General features: G+C 37.9%; 1 protein-coding gene across 1 annotated transcript in view; it reads right to left on the bottom strand.

Annotated features, from left to right (window-relative positions):
• Window positions 1-7,859: 7,859 nt before the first annotated feature.
• Window positions 7,860-20,258, bottom strand: part of TPPP (tubulin polymerization promoting protein) — a 55,960-nt gene continuing 43,561 nt past the window's right edge. The window contains exon 4 of the mRNA XM_061449693.1: window positions 7,860-16,569. Coding sequence (XP_061305677.1) covers window positions 16,375-16,569 — 195 coding nt within the window. The 3' untranslated portion in view covers window positions 7,860-16,374. The remainder of the gene's footprint in view (window positions 16,570-20,258) is intronic.

The raw sequence follows: 20,258 nt of genomic DNA, 5'->3' as shown, positions 1-20,258 counted from the left end.
TCCTCTCCGTGACTGGAGGCAGGGCCCCTGTAATAGTGATCATAAGATTCTTCACTTACTTCTTATAAAAAGGGATTAGAATTCCTGTTCATAGGAATTGGAGTAAAATCAGCTCTTCCACAATATCTGGGGAACTGCCCACCAGAGTTTGGAGCAGCAGTTTTCCTGGGAGGATTCCCAGGAGGGGGGATCCTTGGAATTCATGTACCCATCCCTCTAGAATTAAGGTAGGTCTCCATCTCACTTCCTCAAGTCCTCTCCATGATCCTGCAGATAAAACCACACCCTGTGGCCTTCTACATTCTCCCTCACAATGACATGTGCTTACTGTTAATAGCTGAGATGTGAGCCTGTACATGTGGGGAGCAGCATATATCCTCTCTAACTTGCTGGAACTCCTGGCACAGTTTTGCCAGAGCTGAAATGATGGAGGGGGAGATACTGTCTTCAGACTCCTGGGGTTGGTCATCAGTTAGTCATAAAGTGCTTGTTGTGGAGGCTGAAATGTCTGAAATCCCTGTCACCAGAGTTTGAGTAGCTACAGCGACTGCCACAAGAGTTTGAGTCCCCCTTCTTCTTCGAGCCACAGTGCTCATCACTGGGGGCTGGAGGAGCCACAGGTAGCTGATTAACCCTAAGCAAGGTCTGAACCATGTTTAACAGCATGCTCACTCCCAGCAAAAGAACCAGGATGGTTTAATGGGTATTCAAAGGATATTCAAATATTTAAAATTCGCAGATGCTACTGTAATTATCCTGGAGGAGAAGGAGGATATTGGAAGAAAGGAAGGGGGAAAGGAAGGACAGAACAAAACCAAAAGGAAGCTATAGGAAAATGTTTCCGTGACCGGTTGGCACTCCAAGGAGAAAAGGCCAAAAGTGTAATTGTTAATAGCTCCCAACAGATGGCTCCCGAAGGACAAAGGTGACGACAATACTGAGTGTACATACCAGATAGCCTCATGATGAACGATTCTCAGTCCTATCATAGCCCAGCACTACAAAGTACAACAAAATTATAAACTTAGCCCAAGCCCCACGGATAAACATCACCACAGAGAGCACGTAGGACAAGAACAATATTACCAGGGAGTACACATGCTTGAACTCTGAGAATGAATGAGGCAACATTGTAACCAATGACTATTACAACACAATGAATGCTTACAACAAATTTGTTTTAACACGCTTTGGTCAGATGCATTGTTATCTCAACCCTCTGGGTCCCAAGCTGGGTGCCAAAAAAGGAGTATTGTGGTTTAAACCCCCATGTGGGGTGGGAATAAGAATCAGAAGTATATATATCCTGCAGGTTGAGATAAGAGCAGTTTAATAATTAAGTAAAATATAATGATAATAGAAATAATACTAGCTGTAACAATACTGATTACAATAAGTAGCAACAACCTCAGAAAACACAAATGATGCACGATACAATTACTCACCACCTGCCCACCAATACTCAGTCTGACCAGAGCAGGGATTGGTCCCTTCTGTGTAAAGCACCCCCATTTCTACACTGGGCATGATCTGCTGTGATACGGAATACCCTTTTGGCTAGCTCTGGTCAGGTGTCCTGTCTCTGCTCTATCCCAGCGTCTTGTGCCCCTCGTTACTGGCAGATCATGAGAGACTGAAGAATCCTTGATCTGGGTAAGCACTACTTAGCAACAACTAAAACATCGGTGCGTTATCAGCACTATTCTCAGACTAAAGCCAAATCACGGCACTGTTCCACATAGTAGGAAGAAATGCAACCCTCTCCCAGCTGAAATCAGCACAAGTGTGAATACAACTGTATTTAGCTAGTATCTTTTCACTTCTGTAAATCTAAATTATTCCATGAGTTCATACATGCATTATTTCTCCTTAAGCAAAAATCACTTACATTTAGTAACTTGTACACAAAGTGATGGAACTGTTTGCAATTGTGAAGAATATATAAAGTACTCCAAAGCGAGCAAAATTTTACTGGAAGTATTAAGCTTTTTTCAAAATAAAAAAAATAACCCGAGAACTGGTCTGAAAGTATTTTTATCATCTCCAGACCTAATTTCAAAAACTAAGTGGATTTTCATAATAAAAAATCCCAAACCCAACAATATAGACTTTATTCTTATAAAATACATAAAATACATATATAAAATATATATAATAGAATACTCTGTTAACATGACAGTGTCTTTTTTTCTTTTCCAGACTCATTAAAATAGATGAATTATACACTTCTTCAGAGCAGCACATGCAAACTCAGAATTCTAACATACTCTCAGCATCTGAATTGCTCAGCAATAGAAAAATGTGCAATAAAGCAAACTGACCTGCTGAGAAAAAAAACTTCATAGCTACGCAAAAACATAATGAACAATCTAATGCTTGGAATATCGATGCTTAAGCAGAAATTATTTGTTGCCTCTATGGAAACTGTATGTGAAGAACAAACAATAGAACTGATGGACAGGTAAGCATTAGAACAAAGATCTGTAAGATCTGATTGTTGTGTATTATAGATCTCAAATGTTAAAATGGACCTTTAATGAAGATTCTCTTTTCTTAGATTGCTTTTCAGAAATTAATATTGTTCTATTACTCACTCACTACCTTTTTTGGCTTGCAAAAATAAGACCTGCTGAACCCTGTTCTCTGTAATGCCAGGCTTAGGGCTCTCTAATGTTTTCATTCATTTGGTAAGCAATCAGAAGACTGCGGTGGTGGTATGCTAGTCCTATATGGAAAGATCCACCATCTTGTTGGGATCTTACTCAGTATCTGTCTCTCACTGTTCTGCAGTCAGTTGCCCATGGTGAAAGTGTCCTCTGCTCAGGTAGGCTGGATAAGAAGAAGGGACAGGAGGGCAGAAAATTCCTTAGCTGAGAAGGCTGGAATACAATAAGCCATAACAATCAGAGGAGAAAATACCCTTGTTTACTGCAGCTTTGTTTCTGGATTTAAACCCATGTAAATTCAGGATTTTAAGGTCAAGTGTCATTCCTGTAGTTCTGAAAAAAATCAGATCTAAACAGATGGGATTTTTCCATGGAATGTGGGTACTTGTATCTTAATTTCAAGTGATATTGCAGGGTTTTCCTAATAGAGACTTCTGTCAAGAAGACTGTAGATAAAGTGTTTTACAAAACAAACAAGCACGAATTCTTGCTTAGTTTTATATTTCTGCTAGAAATAGGTTCTTCTTCTTTATCCATCTGGTGATGGTCAACAGGGCAACTGTCTCACAAGACTGAGCAGCTCATCTGATAAAGTGAATACCATTCTTCCAGGTGCCAGCATATCTGTCCTTGCAATTAAAAAACCTAACCCCTTAACTATGTACCTGTTTACACATTTTCTTTTTCACTGATACATTCAGCAGTAGTTGCAAATTAGCCAATTCTTGTGGTGCAGTTCTGTCTTTTCAGAAAGACTACTGTGTTTTTTATGTTATACATAAGCTTTTAAACCTCTTAAGGCTTCTAGCTTTCGAACTTCATGCTGCTTCAAACCAGTAACAGACACTTTGTGACAAATTTCTAAGTGCTTATTGAAACATCTCACTTTATTCCATTAAAAAGTTAGCTTCAGGCATGTACAGATGGCCTTTCTATTAAATGCATAGTCCTCAGGCTGGTTCTTGTGTGCTTTCTCTAACTTTGCTGTGACCAGCTTTCTCTGCTACTCTTTTATCTGAAGTTTCCACTATTTTGCTTATTTTTGTTATGTTGTTGCCCTCCAATCCCTTATTTCCTCCATTAAAATTAATCTCAACTTTCTATAAGCATATTATATTTGCTAATCCAGGAGTAAAGCACAATAGAGATATTGCATTAGCTTTTGGCATCTGCCTCAGTCTCACAGGGAGCAAAAATGCTATCATTGAATGAATGAATGGCCCACTGAAGTCAATAAAAATCACAGCTTTACATTGTAATAGCTTGGAATGAGGCTTTAGCAAAACTCCAGAGAATGCATCTGACTTTCTCTCTCATTGATGGCTATTCACAGAATCTACTTTAAGCCAGGTGACTACTTGCCTTTCAGCTTTTGGGGTTAAAATACACCCAAACCCTAAGTCAGTTAACCCATCCAAGCATTAAGCCGTACAGATTTTCTGCATCAGTGCAGTATTTATTAATGCAAAATACTACTTACTATCTGACATCACCAACATCACTTTCTATCTTACCTCTTAAAGGCTGTTACCCTCTGGTCATACTCCTTTCTAGACACTTGTAAACCAGAAGGAGCTCCAGGCTTATCTTCACTGCAAAGGCCTGCAGTCAGTATCTCCTGCAGGAGTAACAATTTGTTCAACTTTTAATGGTAAGACTGTTGTTAAGTTAAGGCTTTGACAGATACCTACTGAGATCTGTGATACTCATGTAGCATTGAGAAGGGTGTAGCATTCAGTCATAAGCACCCTGCAGATCTGAGGCTAATTTATGTCCAAAGTTCAAGCTCCTTTGCTATTTCTTCAATACTCCCTTTGTAGGGAGGAGCAAGACAACTAGCAATCACTTAGTGCTGGTGACAGTGCCTTGGAGCAAAGCCAGAATCTTATAGAAACCATAAATTTTAAAAAATATATATTTATATATACTAATACATATAGTTAAATAAACACTATATTTAAATGTAAACATTAAATACAAATTTTATATTTGTATTTTTTATATTTTATACTGCATCTGGTCTAGTGACTTCAACAAGTGGAAACTATTCTTACTAAATAGATATCAATGTATGACTGCGTAATTTATAAGAAATGTTCCTTTAAAAAGTTCGCTTTGAAGTAGAAGTTCAACTTATTAATAATAAAGTACACTAAACTGATCAAAATACTACTGAAAGGAAACTTTAAAAAGATCATTTAATTTAGCTGGGGAAATGAACAAAATAGGTTGCCTGATTAATTTATAGAACTTTAATTTCTACCAAGACTTAGCAGACACTCACTTGCCACAAGACTCAAGCTGAGCAGTTTAACTGGAGTTATTATCAGTTAAGAAACACAATGAATCAGCTTTTTCACAATATAGCAACAACAGATGTTGGTAACACTGCAAAGAAGGTAAAGTTTCATGCCAGTAGTGTTGATCAACATAGCCAGAAACACTCAGCAGTTACAAAACCAAAGCCAGCACCACCAACAAAACCAAAATCAGCACCAATAGCCTGTCTCTGGCCAATTAGGATGAAGACCTGTTAGTAGGAAACATGCATATATTCAGTGTGGTTCCCTCCAGACAGTTTATCAAACAGCGATCACCTGGATTCCTCTTTTCCCTTGCTGCTGGCACCTGTATACGCAAGCCTAGGAGGACCACATCTACATTTCAGCTGCTGGTACACTTCTCCCTCACCCTCACACACACCAGCACACACTGTGAATCTCTTGAGTAACTGGGTTTAGATGTGCAACCAACTCAGTAACTTGCCCCTGGATTCCAACATCTCCAGTTGCCTCCTGCTTAGAGACACACGCCTTCAGACCTTGTGGTCTTCCCAGTAGCTGGCTGGGACTGCCTGATCCCCTCTAGCATGCTCTTCGAGCTGTTTGAGAGATATACACATACCTGGCCCAGTTTTATGGCTGCTTTGGTAACTGAGGCTAAAGCCTCTTAACCTACTGGCTGAGTAGGTTCAGCTTGGTATTTGGTAGCAGTCACATGGTAGTATACATCCCCTCACTTGATCCGCTTCCCGGTACAGAGCCTCACACACTCAATTGCTGGCACCACAGGTATCACTGGCTATTGTGACCCATGGTCTGACTTCAGCTGATGGCAATTAGACCCCATATGCATGTATGTATACAGGAGTATCCAGTCTTATCCATTACAATAAACACACTTAATTAGATGATCCCAGGTACACGAGCTGTTTAGATAGCAGACTCAGATAAAATATTCCATTCTAGCCAATTTCTGTTCCACATACAAAGTTATTGTTGCTGTTACAGTGGTCATGGAACTCAAGTAAAAATGGGATTAAAACCTGTATTTTATTTTCTATAGTACCATGTAGTATCAGGGATTGACTACCTTATCTCCACTGAAAAGGAAAGGCATACTTGCACTAGCTGGAAGCAAGATTCATTCCAGCAGTCCCAGCTGGCTATTCTTTCCTACTATCCCTGCCACTCCTTATATTCCTATATTCATTCCTGAAAACCCCTGCAGCCCTCAAGTGACCCCTGGATGGTTGTGTAATCTCTGGAGTTCTCAGTTTTGGAAATAAAGTGATGTAAACCTGGAATAAACTTCAGGTTGAAATGTGAACCAAACCAGTAAATTTCAATGAGCCTGGGTTAGTTTACATTATTAATAAAGCAGTGCAGCAAGTTAAATGGGAAGTTGAGGAAAAGAAAAAATTCTAACTAGAAAACTAGGTTTTATGAGTCTTATGAGTCCCCTGAAGGCTTTCATTTGGCAGAGATATAGCTTTTTTTTTCTCCCCACCTTTCCCTGCTCTGCCTTTCTCCATGCAGTGCTGGCTGTGGTAAATACCTAGCAGAACCAGAAGAGATCAATTGCATTTGGCATGGACATGAGAGTAGTAGACCTAACTGATGCTGATTTGAGTAGTCAGTCCTAGAAGCTTAGAACAGAAACACAGCAATGGTTAGGTGGTACTCTGTCAGACCCATCTCAATAGGGCTATCTCTACATGCACAATCTACAGGGCACAGTAACTACACATAGACAAAACTGAGCCCAAAGAATTCTATTTCTGGAGTAAAGAGAATACATCCTGGCAGATTTTTTTTTACTTTTTATTTTAAAGTCATGATGCGTAAGTGGCATTTAGGGTTGAGCGGGCATTTCTAAAGGCTCTACAGGAAGATAATAAAACCTCAACTCTTTTGAAAATACAGATTTAAGTGTCTTATATTCTCTTCAGACAGAAGGGGTACTATCTCCCTTTAAAGTTTTTTGAATGAAAAAAAACCCTAACTTTTCCTTTAGTAATCCCTGAAGATTCTGTTTCATTACCTTTTTTTACAGTTTCAGTAACCATACATGCTCAGAGATAAAGGGGGCTTTGTCTGGCAGTCATACTACAAACAGTATATGATCTCCATGCAAGAAGCTATCTCAGGACACAACTCTATTAAATTTCACTTAAAAAGCATTTCTAAAGAAGGTTGTCTAGTGTGTTAGCAGAGAGAACACCATTTCCAATTAGAACCCCTAGAGGAGAGACAGTGTAGCTGTAAGCTGTTTAGTAATGTTCTCTTGTAGTTGCTAATCCAGTACCTCTACATTACTAGAGCAGCACTGTGCTTGGGTTATTGTAACATTATCATGTTGTTAAGATGTTCTGAGTTTAATTAAGTAACTTCAGTCTTCTGTTTCTTGAAAAATCTTGGGTGTTATTTCTACTGGGAAGCTGAAGAATATTGTTATTTATGAATAAAAGGTCTACGTTTGCTTTTGAATGTAACATCCTTAAAACAATGTTCAGGGTAGCAAATAACTTTCCTTGCAAGTAGAACATTTTCAACTCCACTGAGAAAGTAAGAAGAGTAAACTCAGGCTTTTGAGACTGAGGACAGATATATGTTACGTAATTAGTTAAGAATAACTGGTTTCATCACTGACAGATCTCAATTAGCGGATCATCATCATGGATCATACTAGAGTTCGCAAAATGTTAATGGTCAGCTTTACTCATTATCACAACTAGCTAAATAAATGGTGAAGAAGAAATACATTCTACTCAGAACCAGAGGGGGGTGGTTCAGAGAGTATTTTGTGCAATTTATACATTCATTAAGAATTAGCTTAACATCTAAAGTATAAAATAACGGTTGGTAACAAAGTTTAGCAGCAAATACCATTTACTTCAAAAAATCCAGGAACTGATGTAGTAACACATTTATTGATCACTTTACCAACTAAAGATAAAATCTTATACAGTCAGTAACAGCAGTAACGTATTTTATGAGAAGCTATGCTTTAAAAAATGGTGTTTACAATATGGATTTCACTACAGATTTTTCAAGCCAAGCTTTTACAGTGCTAATTGAACAACTGCTGTACTTGAACTTTTTCCCTAAAACACCACCAATAATGTTGCAGACAAAGTAGCTTTTCCATTGTTAATGTGGGTTTAGAATTTAAGAAGACAACTCTAAAAGGTTTAAAACATCCATAACATTGTCATTACTTTAACATTCACACTGATAAAGTGATACATTTAATACTTTCTAGCATTAATAAACAGTGTAAAAATATATAGCATATATATATATATATAAATTTGTCTCCTTTTCCTGAAAAAAACTAATACAAACTAGTAGTATATGATCCCCCCTTCAAGTTTCTTTTACTTACTTTAAAGATTGAATAGTAGTAGTTTTAAATTAACAGAAACAAAGATATGGAAATAGAGAATCACTGTTGTGCTCCTCCATAACCTCTCGTCACGGTTACTAAGCATATTAACCCCTTGGTGACAATGGTTCTGTTTTTGTTAACACCAGTTAGAATTTTGGCACTGACTGCAGTGGGGATAAGATTTTGCCCAGCATGCTTTGCACTGGATGGTGCCTGGCCCCTTCAACAAGTGGTTAAAAAATCTTTGCTTAGAATATGTCTATCTATTATAGTTAAGATTAAGCAATGCTATGCTCATTTGCAATAATGACCAAAAAAAAAAAAAAAAAAAAAGGGTTCAGTGTTAAATTAGTGATGAAAAAAGTAAACTTGTAAGGTTAAATGATCATGTAAAATTTTTACCATGTTGAAAATTTCACAGTGAACACAGTAGGCTAGTACAGCTGAATGTTAATGTTTGCAATGCCTGCAATTACAAATATTGCAGGTAATTATTAGCACACAGCAGCTTCCTGGTTGATGAAAGACAAATGAAAATAGGAACAAGAAATAGTAAAATTCACTTAAAGTTTTTATGATACTGCACAGTGATCCAAGGAAGACTATGTCAAGACCTATCTCTGCATCACAACTATTTAATGATTAAATATTTATTAGTGCTCTGGGTAATCAAGGACAGAACAGTTTTGCCTCTACACTTTATGATCAGGTCCAGACAGCATGCACATTCATATTTGTGCAAATAAAGAATCAAACCATCTAAACCAAATTACAAATAGTTGTTGGAACAGCACGGACAGATAAACAAGCTAGCAAAAGAATAAAGCATAATGTGGATAAATAAATGGTTCATGACTGAAGAAATCCAACCTCAAGCATTCAAAAATTATACTTTTATATAAATATATATTTCTCCTTTAATATTTAAATCTGTGAAACATAAAACCTTGCTAAAACTTCAATATACTTATCAAACATTGATGATTTTTCTGCTTTACAGAATATAAGACAAATTACTTTGTATTATAAGCATTACATAAAACATTTTCTCTGCTGCAGTAGTTTGGCAAAGCTTCTGTATTCCGAATTCAGCACAAAGACAAACACAAATACACTTTTGTTGTATTCTGTAACTTGTTTTGTCTATAACCTTGCCATTTCATACACTACAGTGCTAACAGAAGCAGTTTGCCAACAGGATTTCATACAGAACATCAGAGACTGTAGGTTAACTGACTTTATAGAAAGCCTTTGTAAAGAGCTAGTATATATTTAGCATGAATATTACAGACATACAGCGTTTCAGTTGCATTAATATAACCTTATTTAACAGAGCCCAGGCTGCATTATTTCACATTATTTAATTATTTTGTTTTTAAAAAAAACGCATTGAGCAAATGCAAGCATACAGAAATTCATCTGATGTAAACTAGACCTTAAAATAATTCATCATTGTGGGGATACAAATTGCCATCTTTTTTCTTATTTTGTTGCTCATTGATATTATAGCTCCTGATCAAAATGTAAAGATGGATGAAGAATGAGTGTACTTTTAGGGATACATTTTTAATTAACTTGAAGGTAATTTTATTTGTGTTCATGATCTGTTTTGAAAAATGAGCCAAGTAGTAGAAAAATCTTGAATAAAGAAAACTGAAGGTGGGTAAATTATGACTAACTTCATCTTTAAGACCTTTACAAATGCTTACAACAAAATTCACTTCATTCAGTGCTGTAAGCTTTACAGTAACAAAAAGAGATGCTGTATAACTATATTTGAAAATTGATTCATTGGCTATTTATCTGCAATTATTTGAATATGGTAGGTGTTTAACATTTTTCCAAATCAGGTTAGTCACTTGGGCATTTCAATGTCTATTTCCAAATCTAAGGTATTACAAGGAAAAAAGCCTCTTCTGTAGTCTTGCCACTCATAAATATGCCCCAAAGTAGTGCATGTGTGCATGCACATGTGCATGATTATGAAAGAGAATTTATTTACAAACAAAAATATTTTCAGACTACCAGTATTTCAAATGTCTGTCAAGAATACCTAGCAAATAGGCTGGGTTTTTTTCCTTTTATTTATTATGAGGCTCACTTTTGCCAAAGATTACCTTGAGTTGATGATCAATCAGTTTGAATAAAACAAGCCAATTCAAATCTTTTCTGACAACAAAGAGTTGTATCTTAAACTTGTTTTAAAATCCACCTTTTCCATATGGATTTTGAAAACCATGAAAAAATATCAATATATTACAGTTATTTCTCCCTGCAAAACTATGTTACTTGGACAATTAAGAAGTGAAGCTTCTATCTGCAGGATAGTTTCTTTAGCTTCCTGAAGCACCATTCTTAGCTGGGACATCTTTCAAAGCACTGTTTTTGAGTTTAATGGGCAACCATTAATGCAGCTAAAGGTCTCTCACTAGTTTTAGGATTCTGACTTAAAAAGAACATCCCGGTCCATCATTCCCACCCTATATTAGGTAATGGGCATTTAGGGGTGCACAGAATAAGTAACTGAATATCTAAATGCTATTTTATGGGCAAACACTCCAAATACAGCAGCCAAATACAGGAGGTATATATGTATCAAGTTGAGGCACTCCAGACTGTGAGAATTTCATACAAGTTTGAGATCTGTCATTATTCTTCAGGTATTTAATTTTATAAAAGTCTATATAAGACTCAAGTCCATAGGCATTGTATAACAGTTGTGTTTCTTGTTCCCACCTCAATACACCATGACTTTATACCTATTGATGATGAACGACTCCATGTATACATAGTGAGTGCCAACTTGCTTCACAAAGTTGGGGGAAAGAAAAGCATACGGCCCATGCAAGGCATAATATTAAATGGTCTTTTGAGAGCACTCAGAAGAAATCTTGCCTTCACTCTCACTCCTACTTTCTCACTATGGAGAAACACTTCTTGTCACATCAAGTCTATGTCAGAATCACCGAAGAGGGACTTCCCCTAGAAATAGGGACAGGGTAAACTTGTAAAAACATAAAAGCCTTGTTAGATCTTTACCTTCATGCTATGGAGGGCGAATGTCAGTGTTACCAACTGGCCAAGCTAAACAGCATTGGCTGCAGGACTAGAATTTGGCCCTAGTAAGATTTGAGGTTTGGATCAACATCTACATGGTTTAATTACTTAGCTGGATCCAAAGAGTATGTGCACACACAAACCAACCTGTACAAGTCTTGTGTATTACACTACTTATTACCAACTAATAGACAAACCAAGACCATAATAGTCACACTACAAACAATATACACAAAGGTGCAATTATTTTGGCACACACGTTAACAGTCAGTTAAGAAGACATGTACTAGTGCAACACATTACATTTGCTCTATCATGAAGGTAAAAGGCTTGTTTCTTGACCAGTGCAAACAGAATTCTCATTCATGGATGACAGGCACATGCCCACAGAACACATGCATCACTGAAAGGCAGGGTTATGTTCTGAATAGCATACATGCAGGCACAAAGAATTAAAATATATTTTATAACTATGTCAAGCCTTAAGGAAAAAAACCCTATCAATTACAACTATTGTTTTGGTTTTAGAGAAAGATACATAAGGATCTTCCCTACAGATGGTTACAGATGCACAGATACCTATCACTTGCAAGCCAAACCCATAGCAGTCATTTGCCTTTTAGTTCTGGCTAGTTTCAGCTACCGTAAAAAATATTACCTGAGCCAACAGAGAGAAAATATGGGTGACTGAAATGGTAGTTCATGAACAAAGTTTTCTATAATGCCAGAAAGTTGTCAGAGAAATTTCTAATTTAGGCAAAGTCAGTATGGGAAATATCATACTTCAATCCAAAATATCTTTGAGAGACAATCTCTATGCTGATGAAAAACACAAATTGTGACACGTGAGTACTTCTGAAATCTCTCTTTCCTTCCCTAAAGTGAAAAGGAGACAAGAAATACTGTAGGACTAAAAGAATCCCAAAGTGGCTAGATCTTGGCCACTGTCAAATATTCAAATATTTGATTACAATTAATGATAACTGTTCACATAGGACTGTTGAAACAGTATGGTTTTTAATGCCTGCTTCTCTTGTGATGGCTTTGATAGAGACAAAAAGCAGAACAATAATTTTGTTTCTGGTATTTCCATATTGACAAGTATGTTACAAAACTCTCAACAAGGAACTAAAGCACATGGAGTGACTAGAGGGAATTGGTAAGCAAGCACTACTAATAAAAAACATTTGAATTCCTCATTCTCAATGAGGTTTTTTCCTCAGTGAGGATTTTTACTTCTTGTCCTCAATCTTCCAAAGACTTTGATGGTCAGATTAATCCTCAGGTGGAGATACAGGTACAATTATGTACTGCCATAGTATTTACGGGTTTGATTTTAAATGAACAGTATCATTTGAATTTGCTCTTTAAGGCAGTTATTGCTGAAAGCTACCTGAACTTTCTGATTATATTTCTTTTGGTAGCATGTTGAGCAGTAATGAAAGCATGAAAGCAAAGATAATTAGGAAGCATTCTACAGAAGATGTGTAGAAGAGCGCTGCATAGTGTAAGATGCTGGTAATCAGAAAGGAAAGTTAGATGTAATGAGTTGAGATGCCAAAAATAAAAAGCGTAAACCTTATTAAGGTGCCCATGTCCTTACTTCAGACATGACATTTAGATAGTCTGAAGTATGGTGCACAGGAAGAGCACATGTCTCTTTCTTTCAAGCTCATAAGCTTGAAAACGGGTCACCTCCTGATCTCATTCTTTCCCTCATCATTGAGTTGTACTTGCTGTCCCGAGAGTTCAGTGAATGGCAGATGAACCAGAAAATGTACTTTGCCTCATTCCCAAGCAGGCCTAGAACTTACAGCTAACATTCAAGCTAGTATTTAGGGGTTTAGTTTGCTGCAAATCTTAGTGCAAAAGTAAGAGCTGAAGTAGCTGACTAAACCCCTCATACACAGGTGCATATGGTGCTTTTATTCACAGCCTTTATCCTCCACACCAAGTGTAGTAAAATGGAAAAAAACTTTCCAAAGTACTTTTCAGCCACAACTATTTGTCACTGTCATGTTAGACTGACCTCTTTTCATGCATCTGTTCAATTGAATTTTAAAACTGTCTAACTGTAGAAATGAAGAAGAAACAAGGAAGTGTGCTCCTCAAAATGGAATACTACTATCTGAAGCATCTTCTCAGGTCCTGATCCAAAGTTTGTACACAACTGAAAGTACTTCAAAAATTTTGCATCAGGTCCACACATAGTGCTTTGGTGCATGGCAGGGATTTTATACTGTACAAATAACACCAAGTAAACTCTGGCAGAACCCCAGCTAGTTCTACCAGCTTCTCCTAAACAAATAGTAGCTCAATTTCTTGTCAGGGTTAGCTTGGATCTGTCCTCACTCTCAATCCTTTGCATGCCTTCTATGAGTGCACTGGTCTCCCTCACATTATGAACTAGCAACTTAAAACCTAATATACTTTAAAACCTTCCCAATCAATCACACCTATGTAGCAACAGTCTGACATTACTGACACTCAGCATCTGTGTACTTGAGAAAGCCTGTTGCTTGTGTAGCTCAGGTTAAGTATCACCTGATGTGCCGCACAAGGCAGCTAGCTAGCAACAAACAGCATGCTGAAAGGGCTCTGCAGTAGACTGGACTTCACCCTTCATTCAGGCTGGGTCCAGATTTCTTCAGTTATCAGTGAGTTATGAGTCTATAGTCAATGGGAAGAACAGGGACACTGGTTTTGCCTGTAACTTAGCTGAAGGATGTATCAAAGGTCAGAGGCTTAGCCTTTTTATTCATAAAAACTAGGACTAATCCGGAGCCTTCTTCAGGTGCACAGGCACCAGTGATGTGGAAGAAGGTTCTCTCTGTTTAGGCAGTTTACTACCACACTGGAATAATTTGCTGATATCACAGCATGCAATCTTCTGTCTCAGAGTGTGACAGGTAACCAGTGCAACACAGGAGTTGATAATCCTTCATTCCATGGAAATTTATCAAGAACAATGGGTAACTCTAGGAAAGGCTTCACAAAGCTGGATGCTTCTCATCCTGAGCATCCTTAGGTACATGAAAAAAATCTTTCCAGGTAACCAGAGCCAGCTATGGGAAAGCCATTTAAATCTTTACAGGAACATGAGCTGAATTTTTGGCAAGCTTCCCTCCCTCCTCGAAACAAAACCCAAAATAAGTTATAAACAAACAAAAACAATCTCCAAGTTCACAAGGAAGTCCTTGCCTTTTCTATTGTTGTTTTGGTTTCAGGCTGATATATGGGCTCAAAGGGTCATTGAAGGCAAAGTAACAAATAAAAGCTACCATTCTATGTCAGAAAAACAAAACATGAACAGTTTAAGGACTGAAAAGCAATGCTCTGTTTCTGGACATTGACCAAATACAGATTGTTAACTTGCATGGCACAGGACAGCACACAGTGCTCACTAAATTTCATGTATTCTGAGTGGGATGCTGATACATGTTGGGGGAGAGGTATAAATTTATTCACCTTTATTCAGAGTTACACATGAAAATCAGCGCATGAGCTCTTTTTGAAAGAAAGCAAAGTAGGAGTGCTAGAAGCTGGTTTTGAATACTGAAAATCATCATTTTAGAGAAGCAGAGTAATACATTAGGGTACGTGTTCAGCTCTTGCAGAAAATCAGAACGGCCTTTTCTCTCCTTTTTACCCAATATAAAAAATGAGTTATTTTTATTCCTATTAAGGTGTTTTGGCATTCTGGGCCTCAGGCAGCTCACACTCAGCTGCTTGTACCTTAAACCTGTGGAATTGGTTCTCCTTCTATAGCAGTGGAAAGCCATTCCCATCAATATTATTACTCCCAAGTTAGGCAGCAAAAGTGAACAGAGAATCAAATCCCTTGGCTTCAAACAATCTAACATAAAATGTGTCCCAGTCATAATAGTATATTCTTGTGGGCAAACTGCACCTGATTACATGGATATTAATTATAAATGTCCTTATTCCAATGGGCTGTAAACTTTTTTCACATAAGTTATACCTTAAAGGGAATATGTGGCAATGTATGTGCATAATAACATTCATTTAATAGCAATCTGATTGGCAGTATTTAGTCATAACAATTATTTTAAAGCATTATTAGTTTAATGCCCCCTTCACTTCAAATGTGAGGCAGTGCAAACTTGAAAACAGACTGCAAAAAGCTTTAATAGACTTTCTTAGTAATGTCTTGTTCCTCATCTCTCAGGTTAGTACAGTAGCCCCATCCAAATCCAGCCAGTCAGAACCGTGCTACAGTACATACAGTAACAAGCACAAATTATAGACAGGAGGAAAACAAGGGCTGGTATTTTCCACTCTTTCTGTTGACATGAAATACTTTAGAACCTATATTGTCCTAGAAATAGGGGTGGGTTTTTTTTTTCAGTTTTTCATGAGTGGTATATGACATTTACAGGCTAGAACCTTGTATGTTACCACCACTTACTCCCCAATAGCATATTGTTGAATGTTTTAAGGAAAGTGCCATATCCCATGTAAGACATTTTTCAAAAGCCCAAACCCAGTAGTCAAATCAAACTGCATAAATAATGGGATATTCTTCAGAAAGACTGCTATGAAAGACCCTCTTTTCATGAGGTTCTCTTTGACATCTTCAGGGCAACTAGACATTTAGGAATGTTTGAAAACTTTTGCTTAAATTGACAAAGTGTGGATATAACTGCTCTTGAATTTTGTGGGTGGTTTTTCCTTGTTTTTTTTTTTTTTGTGCGTGTCTAACACTCAGCAAAATTATGTAAATTTTGTACCTATATGTTTATTTTTGCCAATATACACATGAGGAATGTAATGAAGTGGCGTTGTGCTGCAAGTAGCTCAGCAGATGTTGAAATCAGTTCCAGTTCCTGAAAACAACTTCTTGACAACATAGTCTTAAGCATTCACAATAACCAAAACATATGGGATTCATCTACATCATTCTTACAAATATATTCTCTTTCCCCATCTCTTTCTCTTTCTGTGTTGCAAACCCTCAACCTTACTTGCTTCCTTGTACTTTATGATCATATGTGCCTGCATGCTTATAGCCAGATACATATCCTGAATCATCCACCAGATCTTCTCGGCCAGCTTTGCCTTTTCCTTTCCCACTGGGATCAAACCTCTCTTTGTGAGAACCAGTGAATTTTGATGTATCTGTAAGGCGTGATACAGTTGGAGATGAAATGGCTTTCTGTTGGAAGAAAGAAAAGAAACAAAAAAATCCATCAGAAATCAGTCATTCTTAATACAGATATTTTTACATGCTATTGACACTTAAATCATGGCTAATGATGGAGACTATGTAAATAACTACTCACTTCCAGCAAAACGTACACAAAAAGTGCTTGTTTCTTGCCTTTACATACAATGACAACCATATAGGCAAGAACAAAATAGGGCAAGTTATGTCAAAAAACTTCTGGAAAAGACTTTCAATATGAGATACTTCTGATTAATAATCAAGTTCTAAGCACCAAAGATATGAAGAAGTCAAGGGGAACAACCATATTCAAAATCCATTATATCACAATCAAAGCATAAAAGCCGCCTCCAGCAATGTAGAAAAGGCAAGCCAATACAGCTAGAATTCACTGCTTCAAAAGAAAAATATATTCTAAACTCTAGGATTCATTACAGTGATAGGAATGCTCTGAGAAACAAATTTTTCATCACAAACTTCATTCTCACTCTACCCATTCTCAGCTCAAATAAATGCTCATTAGTGAGACTCAGGCTTTCAAAGTAACACAGCTCTCTGTCATTGTTTAAACCCAGCTGGCAACTGAAGTAACACCAAGCTGCTCACTCACAGACAGGATGGGGAGGAGAATCAAAAGAATGTGAAACTCACAGGATAAGTACGGTTTAATGACTAAAGTACACTATAACAATATTATTACTACTAATAATAAAAATGCTAAGCGAAATAACAAGAGGAGAGAATCCAAAACTAAAATGGGAAAGTAAAGAAACACAATAAATAGCAGTGATGCACAACTCAATTGCTCACTACCAACCAACCAATACCCAACCCAACCCAAGCAGCAATTAGTCTCTTCTGGGTAACTCCCCCCAGGTTATACACTGGCCATGATGTGCTGGGGTATGGAATACCCCCTTGGCTAGTTTGGGTCAGGTGTCGTGTTTCTGCTCCCTCCCAGCTTCTTCTGCCCCTCCTTACTGGCAAAGCATGAAAGACTGAAAAGGTCCTTGATCAGGGTAAGCGCTACTTACCAACAACTAAAATGTCAGGGTGTTATCAGCATTGTTCTCAGATTAAAACCAAATCCATGTAGTAGAAAGAAAAATAACTCTATCCCAGTTGAAACCAAGATAATCATGCATACAATGGCTTTCAGCTATTGGTTTTTCACTTCTGTAAATTTAAATTATTCACAGGCTAAATTAACTCATCCATATTAACACTCTGATGGGATATCTGCAAATATTGGGGCTAGCTATTCAGGATACAACACTGCTCTTCAAAGTAACCAATAACTCAGTAACAGTACTCCTGTGTAGAAAAGCAGCTGGGAATGCTTGCACTGCTGAAAATGGTAGTGGATGCTCAGTAGGTAAGGTGCCAATATTACTCCTTACCAAAAGGGTATACATTTTAGCCACGGTCTTCATGGCTACACTCTGTCAACTGTAATCATCCTTCCTCAATTCCTCACTGAAACTGCATGGCTTTTTACGTTTGCTCCTTCAACCATAAAACTTTAGTATCTAATTGCATTTCTTCCTAGAAAAGGTTGCCATAGAGATTTGCTTATGTAAGAAAATGTTCTGGGAGCCTTCAGAATCAGCACCAAAATTAGCCATCCTAGTAAGGTTTTAATATTTTTATTTTTTTTTTTGCTGGTAACATCCAGGACCTTTATAAAGAAAGAAAACTTAAAACTGACTACGAAATGGGGAATGAAAAAATATTCTTACAGGGACAGATTTTCCTTTTCTGTGATTATACCAGGACTCCACACCAAAATGATTTTATTTATTATTTTATTATTAATGGGAATATGTGCACATGCATTAAGAAAACCTGCAGAAAGTCAGGAGGAAAGATCAAGCTTCAATGAAAAAATTGGATTTAATTCACATTTTTTCATTTAAGCATGCAGAGATACACAGGCACAAAAGAAAGCAGTAAGCAATCCCACTTCAATAAAGCCAGAAAGTAGTAAGTAACACCATTTTAATTATCAGGGTGATGACTTTCAAAGGAGTGGTTTCCAGTTACAACACTGCAAGTACTAACATTAAATATAGTGACTAAAATTTTCACCAACTAGTAGTCTGGCTAGAGCTACACCAAAATACTTTAAGAGGTTGCCACTTTCAGGAACAAACTGAAGTTAGTAAGTTAAACCTTCCTGAGCCAAATCTAACTCCCAGTCAGTTGGCTGCTGCAGCCAAGGCTGCCTCAGCTCTTACATCTTAAACCAGTTCTTCCTTTTGATTGTGAATAATAAGCCCAGAATATCTCCTTAAATCATTCATTATACACATTAAGATTTTTTTTTTTTCCCAATTCATTTTAGAAATGTTATGGATCACTTGCAGTTATTTTAACTTGAGTACCAAGGCCAGAGACTACAAGGCTTTTTTTCCAACTGCCTAAACAAGGCTTTATCGGTCTCTTCATGACCAGTAGGTCTGTATGAGAAGCCTTCTATATCATCATCTTTGCTGGCCTGTGCTCTGCTGCACCCCCTGCCCCAAGGCAAAGCCAGATGCAGTCAAGCTAAGCCTTTACACAGATCACAATTTCACTTCCTCATTTTCCCTACTGTATTTTCTGAAGAGCCTCTATCCATCCACTGCAGCAATTCTAGAAGAGCTGGAGTCGCACCACACCTCCATAATCCCAGTGAAGTCACAGCTCTGCAATTTACCCTGCTTGTTCCCCTTGCTTTTGTGGACAGGCATTTGAGATTGGCCCTAAATCCTGCTGCCTCCTTTGTCAAGCCTGTCACGTAGACACACATGCTCTCCCCATGTGACGTTCCTTCTTCAGGTTATGGCAACCTTCCATACCCAGTTTAACACTCTCCTCAGCAGATTTGCAAGCCTAGTTGCAAAGACACTCCCCTGCATTAGTTTTATTCCATCCCTGGCTCAGTAGTGCTCATTCCTCTGGTTACAGAAGACAAAGCCCTTCTGCAACACAAGCCATAGAGCCAGGCTCCAGGTTACCTTTGGAGCACTACTCTTGGTACCCATGTGGAAGACAGGGCACAGGTCAGTCTTAGAATGCTGGACAAACCTTTGCAGTCCATCTGCAACAATCCCAGATCCCGCACCTGCCAAACAACAAAACTCCTGAGGCATATGGTAGGGACAAAAGATATATTCCTGGATCATCCACAACAGGAATCTCCAGTAACTATCTGTGACTGGTACCCATTGCTCCTGACACCTGCTACAGCACTGTGGCCAGGATATGGTGACAGTGACAGGGAAGTGTAACAGCACTTGAGATATTCTGGATGACAAAAGCCATGATCTCTCAGTGATCAGGGATTGAGCCTGTGACTGTTCACTCAACTGTTGCTCAGATTTTGGCTAACACACAGCTCATGCTAAGGCCTAACGTGTGCTGGGAGCAGTGCCATTATGTCAGAGATAGGGCAACATGTAGGCAGGACGCAATGGACACGAAGAGATAAAGATCATTATGCACGTGCAGCTTGCTGTCTCCTGCAGCCAAAATTCTTGCATATTGATTGCCTGGCAGCCTCTTCAGAATCCACTAAGTTATAGAAATTGTATAGTCCAATGCCCCAACCTGACAGGTATAAATACATCATTTTATCCAAAAGGTTTTTGAAGCTGATCCAGCATAAGCTGACAGACTGCTGAGGCTTTCATGCGTCC

The sequence above is a fragment of the Pezoporus flaviventris genome, unplaced genomic scaffold, assembly GCF_033815535.1.
Source record: "Pezoporus flaviventris isolate CSIRO_AGI_PZ_B2104156 unplaced genomic scaffold, CSIRO_AGI_Pfla_v1 ptg000007l, whole genome shotgun sequence".
NCBI classification, from domain to species: Eukaryota; Metazoa; Chordata; class Aves; order Psittaciformes; family Psittacidae; genus Pezoporus; species Pezoporus flaviventris.
The sequence above is the reverse complement of the archived record's forward strand: the minus strand, read 5'-3'. Positions and strand labels throughout refer to the sequence as shown.